This window comes from Seriola lalandi, unplaced genomic scaffold (assembly GCF_002814215.2).
Source record: "Seriola lalandi dorsalis isolate HSWRI2012SDOR001 ecotype SW California unplaced genomic scaffold, Sedor1 jcf7180002054343, whole genome shotgun sequence".
In the NCBI taxonomy this organism is placed as follows: Eukaryota; Metazoa; Chordata; class Actinopteri; order Carangiformes; family Carangidae; genus Seriola; species Seriola lalandi.
The window spans coordinates 134083-141575 of NW_019524896.1; the positions used below are offsets into that span (position 1 = coordinate 134083).

Here is a 7493-nt window from a genome sequence, read left to right on the forward strand (position 1 = left end):
TCGATTTTCAATTCAGTTTGTGGAGTTAGTTTGGGTTAGTTAGTCATAGTCAGCGGTTAGAGGGGCACTCGTCAAGATCAGTTGACTAGTAGCTGGTTAGCACTGCTGACAATGTGAAAGTCTGGACCCTGGACTGAGGTTCATCAGGCTCAAAGACCCGCAGGTTTCTGCTGCAACAGTTCTTGTTGTTGTTGTTGTTGTTGTTGTTGTTGATGATATACAGCAGCTTTAATGCAGCAGAGAGTCAAATAAAAACCAGGTATCTCACCTCAGCGACGCACACGGGATCCTGCGGTCCACAGCGGATGAAGTAGAACTCCCCGAGCTTCCACACCTGGACGGGCCCGTCGGGCTGAGCTCTGCTGCTCACCGACTTATAGAAGGCATAGCTGCCCCGCTGGCAGGAGGGAGCACCCAACCACTGATGGAGAGACAAGACAGCACAGATGAGGAAGAGTTAACGATCCCTGGGAGGCTCGACGGGCATTTTCAGTGTCAGAGTTTTAAAAAAAGTCCAGTCTATCTCTTCTGCAGACAGAAATATCATCTATGGTTGAGTTGAACCTCAGGGGACACAGATAAAGAAGCACAGGTTCCTGATACAGTCACATTTGACTCAAGTCCAGAGGGGAAATAAAGTCAGAAATGAAACTCAAAGATGAGCTGTGAGTTAGAGAGGAAATCTCATCAGGCTGCAGAGCTGAAATGAAACAGCTCTGTTCCATATGTAAGGAAATATCATTCATACTGAAGCTAATTATAATAAATCCAGCCATACAACAACAGGTTCAACCACACACACGTCCTAGATAAGGAGGATAATTAAAAAATATCACAAAAACAAAAACAATCTAATATTGTTTAATGCTGCAATTAGTCGATGAATCAATTAGTCGACTATTAGTGAAGTAACGGCAAATATTATTTGATTCCAGCCTCTGAAGTGTTTGGATTTCCTTCTTTTCTTTGACATATGTCACTGTCAACTCAATATTTTTGGGTGTTTGGACTTTTGGTCGTCACACTCGGACCTGCAAAGCTGTGCCGGGCAGTTTTTTTTTTTTTTTAATAGACTATTAATGGAAATAATAATCAGAAGATGAGGTCAAAGGTTCCTTAGATGACAATTCAGAGAATCTAATTTGCATGTTTTTTATTTTAATTTGCACAGTTTTCTTACCTCTCAAGTTCATGTGTCATGTTCATGTGTCTGTTGATTCATTTATTTGCTTATTTTTAGTATGATGCTGCTTCTATCTTTCTATAATATATTGTTTATACTGAGATGTATGATCATTTTTAAGGGATATTCACAATGCTCTGAAATTCTGTCTGAGCCAGTTCACATTCCAACAATGTCCAGATGCCAAATTAAAATACAGGTACGGGTCAATTTGACATTTCCCTGTAATAAAAAAAGGGAAAATACTTTGGAGATGAAACTATGAGACTTAAATTTAAATGCCAGGAGTCCTCCCTACATTTGCTTGGGCGTGTTCAAACCATAAATTCTGCAGAATCCACCTCTGGCATCAACACCTCTGATGATAAAATTGCACCATCTTGCAATGAGGCAACATTTTCACATGTATAAACAGCTCTCAGAGCAGGATATTGTAATATATTAAACACCTCAGAGAGGAAATGTTAAAAATTAACTCCTCACGCTGCAGAGTCGTATCTGCAGCCCCTGATACCGACTGTAAATATGTTCGTCTGAAGTGAGTGATGCAGGTTTTTAAATATTATGACGAGAAAAGGCTGAAATTTAAAAGACATGTACAAACCTGTCTGATCTTAATAATCTGCGTGTGTCACGCTTCTTTTACAGATCTCATGTGTTTAAACATGTGAATGAAAAAAAGAAATGTTATCATTCCACCATGGTCACACTTGTTTTAAAAGGCCTTTGAACGCCTGTGTGTTAAATAAATAAACACATCAGCAGTTAAAAGGGTAAATTAATAAACATTATTCTGCTGTTTGACTTGTACTTTCATCCAGCTGCACAGGAGAGAGGTCACATGATTTCCAGAGCACCACAATAAAACCACCCGCTGTAGTTAATCATTCAGAATCTATTCGTTATAGATATTGTTCATTAGTTATTCTGCCTTTTTTTAATCTGCTTTGACAGGAACTTTTATTTACTGTACACGTGCACCGTGTAATGAATTTGACATTTCACAAGTCTGAATCTGTTTTAATGTTTAATATGTTTAATCTGTGTTTGTAGAATCAAAGGTCAGATATTAAATTTGAGGAAGTATGCTGGGCAATGTGGCACAAAGTCATGTGACCTTTACTCTCCAATCAGAGGGTCCCGCAGTCACATTTTAAAAGTTATTACTCTGTGCTTTTATTTTGGTAAATGTTCTCTCACTTCCTGCTCAGGGAGGGAAACTTTTCACATTTAGAAGAGAAGCTGGCTGAGAACAGTAACTGTGTTTAGGTCGCAGCTAAACTCCCCCCAGTGACCAACTAAACACTTCCTGCAAGTGTTTCAAAATAAAAGCCATTTAATTTGTTTATTTGTTTGCACAGTAAAAAAAAGCAAACATTAAATATGGCAACTAATGATTATTTCTATTATTGATTCATTTGTTGATTATTATCTGAAGTAATTGATTAGTTGTTTCTTCACGTCTTGTGTTGTCTGATAAACAGACTAAAACCCAAACACACTGAGTTTACTGTCACAGCAGACGATGGAAAACAGAAAACATTCACATCTGAGAAGCTGGAACCAGAAACATATTTTCTTTTAAGAAAAAAATGACTCAAAAAACAAGTGAAATAATTGCCAATTAGTCGATTGACGGAGAAATAAACTGATTAACCATCGCAGCTCAAAATGACCGAGAAAACTTCAGTGAAACAAAGACAGACTTTTGTTACAGGAGAGTTTCAACCAGCATTAAAACTTCTCCATGAAAATGTTTGACTGCAAAGTGAATGTGAGTCTGACTCAGAGTATTTTCTTCATCCACTTACATAATATCTCTGACTAACCTGACAAAAATGACAAAAAAGGCATTTTTCTTTTCTTTTTTTTTTACCAGAACTGACATTTTCTGAAGTTTCCTTTTCCAGAGAACGATAATCTCCTGCTTTATAGACTCTGGATGATTAATCCCTGGAGTGTTTGGACGTATTCTGACAGATACTGCGATGACTTCATGTGTGGCTTTTTAGTTCATGGCTCCGTTTCATGAGATTTTAAAAGAGACGGATGTTTTGACACCGTGAGTCGGAGTAAATTGCAGCTTGTAGTTTCTCCTCCAGCAGCTCGGTGTTTTGTTGTTTCATATAATGCATCCTCACAGAAAGCACCGAGGCCGTCATTACGCTTCACTACAGCAGCAGCCCATTGTTCAGGCTCATATTGACTGAGGCACCGGTGAGAGATTATTATTTATCTCACAATTTCCCGGGAGAGAGAAAACAATGTCAGCTTCTTTTCTTGAAATTCTGCACAAATAAAAGACATTAAATTCTCTGAGCTGAGCTCCAGATCCCATTACTAGCTTTTCTGGAGCTTTCAACCGGCAATGAAGAACTAAATAGATCTGGTAATTAAGTAAAAGGATGGTGTAATATGTTCAAAACCTACTGAAATGTATAAAGAGAATGAAAACCTGAAGTGAAAACATCCACTGTGACCGATATATTACCATACATGACGTTATTAGATTATTAATAGTGATGCATCCATGCTGCAGCAGTATTTTACTACTTATCAAGAGAATAATGAGAATATTGTAAGAATGCAAAACTAATGCAGTGTAAACTTTACAGCTCTTTAAAAAATGTCAGATATTTAACAGCTTAATGTGCATTAATAATCTGTTCATGAACTTTAAGCGTGTCCTCCTGACAGCAGTGTTTCTATAAGTCCTGCTTCCCTTTTTCTTTTCTGTCCCCAAAATGGCGGATGTGTCATTTGGCAAAAAAAAAAAAAAAGTCAACCTACAGCTCAGTTCACATGGAACTTCTTATGTGTTTACACTGTGGATGTGACGAGGAGCGCTTGATTCGCCTTAACTTCTGTTGCTGTTTCATTTTTTTCTCCACTAAAAAAGGTTTTTTTTGGGGGAGTTTCTTCCTTATATGATCGGAGGGTCTTCGGGACAGAGGGGCGTCGTAAAGCTCTACAGACTGCACTGAGCAAAATTTGTGATTTGTGATTCTGGACTGTATAAATAAGACTCGACTTCAAAAAGCAGCCAAAGCTCCCATTTTGCGAGTGTTTACACGGCTGGAACAATAAATCGAGCGCACCTTGAGTGGGTTCATACATCTGAAAGCCAATACTGTCTGTGCTGCTGCTGCTGGTGAATAAACCTGCAGCTTTGATTTCACTGTTTTGTAAGAGGAAGTGCGAGGAGCCCGGGGCCCGTGACACCCCGAGGAGCGCACAGGAAAAAAAGAAAAAAAGAAAAAGAAGCTACAACAGAAAAACACACCAAAGACATGGAGGCAGGTTTTTCTCCTAAATACAAGGCCGCTGTGTTTCATGTGAGGTCTGATGGATGCCTCTCAATTCTCAGTACCAGGGAAACAGATTCTCTTTAACAGCGTGACCCAAAACGATGAGCTGTGTTTTCTGTCAGGAGGATGGTGAGCTGCCATTTTGGATCCTGAGCCACAGCTTCAGTCCTCAGGCCGTGTGTTAATGTGCTCACACATAACCACAAAATCCACAGGCCGAGGCGACTTACGCCAGTTCCTCGCTCTGAAAAAACCCAAACAACGTGGACTTCTCTCAGCCCCGGACGGAGCGCTCTTTATCTACGGCTCCACACGTTTGTTAAATTTACAAATTCAAACAGATGTCATGAATCACCTCCTTGTTTCGAATCAGGATCATTTTCGTCATTTTTTGCTCATGAGCTGCAGCAGATTGTGTTTCACTGAAACCTAAGGGCACATTAACTCCAGCTCACACAACCCAACTGAAGTTTCAGTTCAGATTTTTTAGTTATTTTGGTTAGACAGAGAACGTGGCATTTATTTTATTATTTGGCACAAATAAGCACGGATAAACTAAACTGATGATTATTTTCAGTAGAGGTTTCTCTGCCAGTTACTTTCTCGTATAATTAACCATCGTCAGGTCCATAAAAAATGTCTGAAAATAGGGGAAAATATCACAATCACAATTTCCCAAACCTCAAGAAGACATCTTTAAAATGTAGTTTGTTCTGTCTGATATGAGTTCACAATCAAAGAGACAGAAAAAGCAGCAAATATTTATATTTGAGAAGCTGGATCCACTGAATTTTTTGCATTTTTGCTTAATTCAATTATCAAAACATCCGTCCATCAACTATTCAACAAAGCGTTTCAGCTCTAGTTTGTTCTTCCAACAGATATCTTATTCCGTTTCCTTCACGTCAGGCTGAAATTTCAAATACGCAAAAGGCTCACGAAGGACTTTATTATTTTTCTCAATTAATGAATGAATCGTTTAGTCTATAAAATGTCAGAAAATATCAGTTCCACTTTCTCTCGGGCTAAAAATATTCAATATATAATGATATAAAACAGAGAAAAGCGGCACTTATTATTTCTTTATAAAAATAGTTTTTCTGACAATTGACTGATTGATTAATTGACTAGTTGTTGCAGTCAATATTGAGTGTTTATCTCCCAACCCTCTGACTTCCCTCTTCTGTCAGTGTCTCTCTCAGCTCATTGGTTCCCACTGAAGATGTGAAACTTTAAAAACAGATCATAAATATTTAGTTTCATTTTGTAAAAGTCTCAATAATTTACTAAAACAGCTGCCTGCTGTAGTTTTCAATCAAACAAACAGGAGGAAGTGGGGGCATTTGTCGGGGACTATTTTCAGCGGCGGACTAATCCACGTCGCCCAGTGCAACAGTGTGGCTCAGTTTTCAATAGTTTTTGGGAACAATGGGGTTCTATGGCTGAGAGGAATCAGATATATCAGCCTCACAACCGTCGGCGGGAGACATTCATGTTGGTTTGAGTCTTTTTATGGGATTTAGTGACAAAAAGGAAAAGCAGAACATCGCCAGACTTGTACGTTAATGCAGGTGTTTTTCGCCTTCATGTTCATCCATCCGAGGCAAATTGCTCACATGCGGTTTTTCTGCGCACCGCAGCAGACGGCATGATCCAGTCTGCACAGCTCTATACACTGAAACGTTTTCCTGACACCGACTCCATCACGCAGCCCCTGCTCCTCTGTGATCCTCTGGTTTTGGAGCTAGAGGCGAGAAAAGACCGAATTACACCCAGCTTCACATGAAACACAATCTGCAGACGCACAGCTGCAACACACAAGCTGCAAACGAGCCGCGACGTTCAACAAACACGTCTCAGTGACAAACATCCAAACTGAAAACAAGCCACTTATTAAATTTGCTGTTTATCATTTCAATGCATCTGACAATTATTCTCATTATCCGATAATCTGCCAATCAGATTATTGTGACGATTATTTTCTCCATTAATCGATCGGTTTGGTTTATAATTCTGTCTCAAACCCAAAGATATATTCACTTTACTGTGACACCAAAACAGCTAATTATCTCATTTAAGAAGCTGAAAGATTTTGCTTTAAAAAAAAAATTTTAATTATTAATGATCAAATAAAAAAAAAATCAATCTATTATCAGAATATTTGCTGAGGTGAATTTCCATCACTAATTTCCCAAAGTGACGTTTTCTGTCCAAATAACAGATAAAAACACAAAGATGTTTCATATAGAGAGCTGCAACTTGTGATTATCTCCACTGATAATCAATCCTGCGATTACTTTCTCATCTAATTGATCGATTAAAGTCCAAGTTGACAGGTTTAAATTTGCTTCTTTGTCTGATAAACAGCCCAGAACACAGAAATATTCAATTTACTGCGACAGAAAACTGAGATAACCAGGAAAACATTCACATCTGAGCAGCTGAAACCAGAGGATTCTTGGTTAAGGGATGATTCATTGATTGTGAATTTGTTGCCAATTTATTTTCAGTCCATGAACTTATTGGAACCAGAACATTTTGGTATTGAAAAAACAACAAATAATAGATTATGAGATTGATGTGGATTCATCCTTTCAGCTGTAGTTATTTGTAAAACAAGGGAAATACTGTCAGAGGAGGAAAAGAAATGTTTGGCAGAAGTTGGTAAATGATTATAAAAACACTTCCTGATTGATTTTCTTTCAATCAGCTGATCGTTGCAGTTGTAGTTTCAAGTGCACGGCAGATTCGATATTTCATATTAAGTGAATTAAAATAAGCCGAGGAGAAGTCACATTCACCAAAGCTTATTATCCATAGGAAATAAAAGGCCTAGTGTATAAGCTCAGGGTGTGGCCGCCTCTGCAGCTGCTACCCATTTACTCATGATAGATGGCTTGTGAAGATTCACTAAATAAAATGCATATACAGTGTTTCCTCCGCTCTCTGTGGCAGCAACGGTCTGTAGCAGAGCTTCTCTAAAAAACGACCCGGCGTCCCTT

General features: G+C 38.6%; 1 protein-coding gene across 1 annotated transcript in view; it reads right to left on the reverse strand.

Annotated features, from left to right (window-relative positions):
- LOC111656079 (uncharacterized) overlaps window positions 1-7493 on the reverse strand; it is a 29649-nt gene that overhangs the window by 16687 nt on the left and 5469 nt on the right. Inside the window, exon 2 of the mRNA XM_087174357.1 lies at window positions 269-421. Coding sequence (XP_087030483.1) covers window positions 269-421 — 153 coding nt within the window. The remainder of the gene's footprint in view (window positions 1-268; window positions 422-7493) is intronic.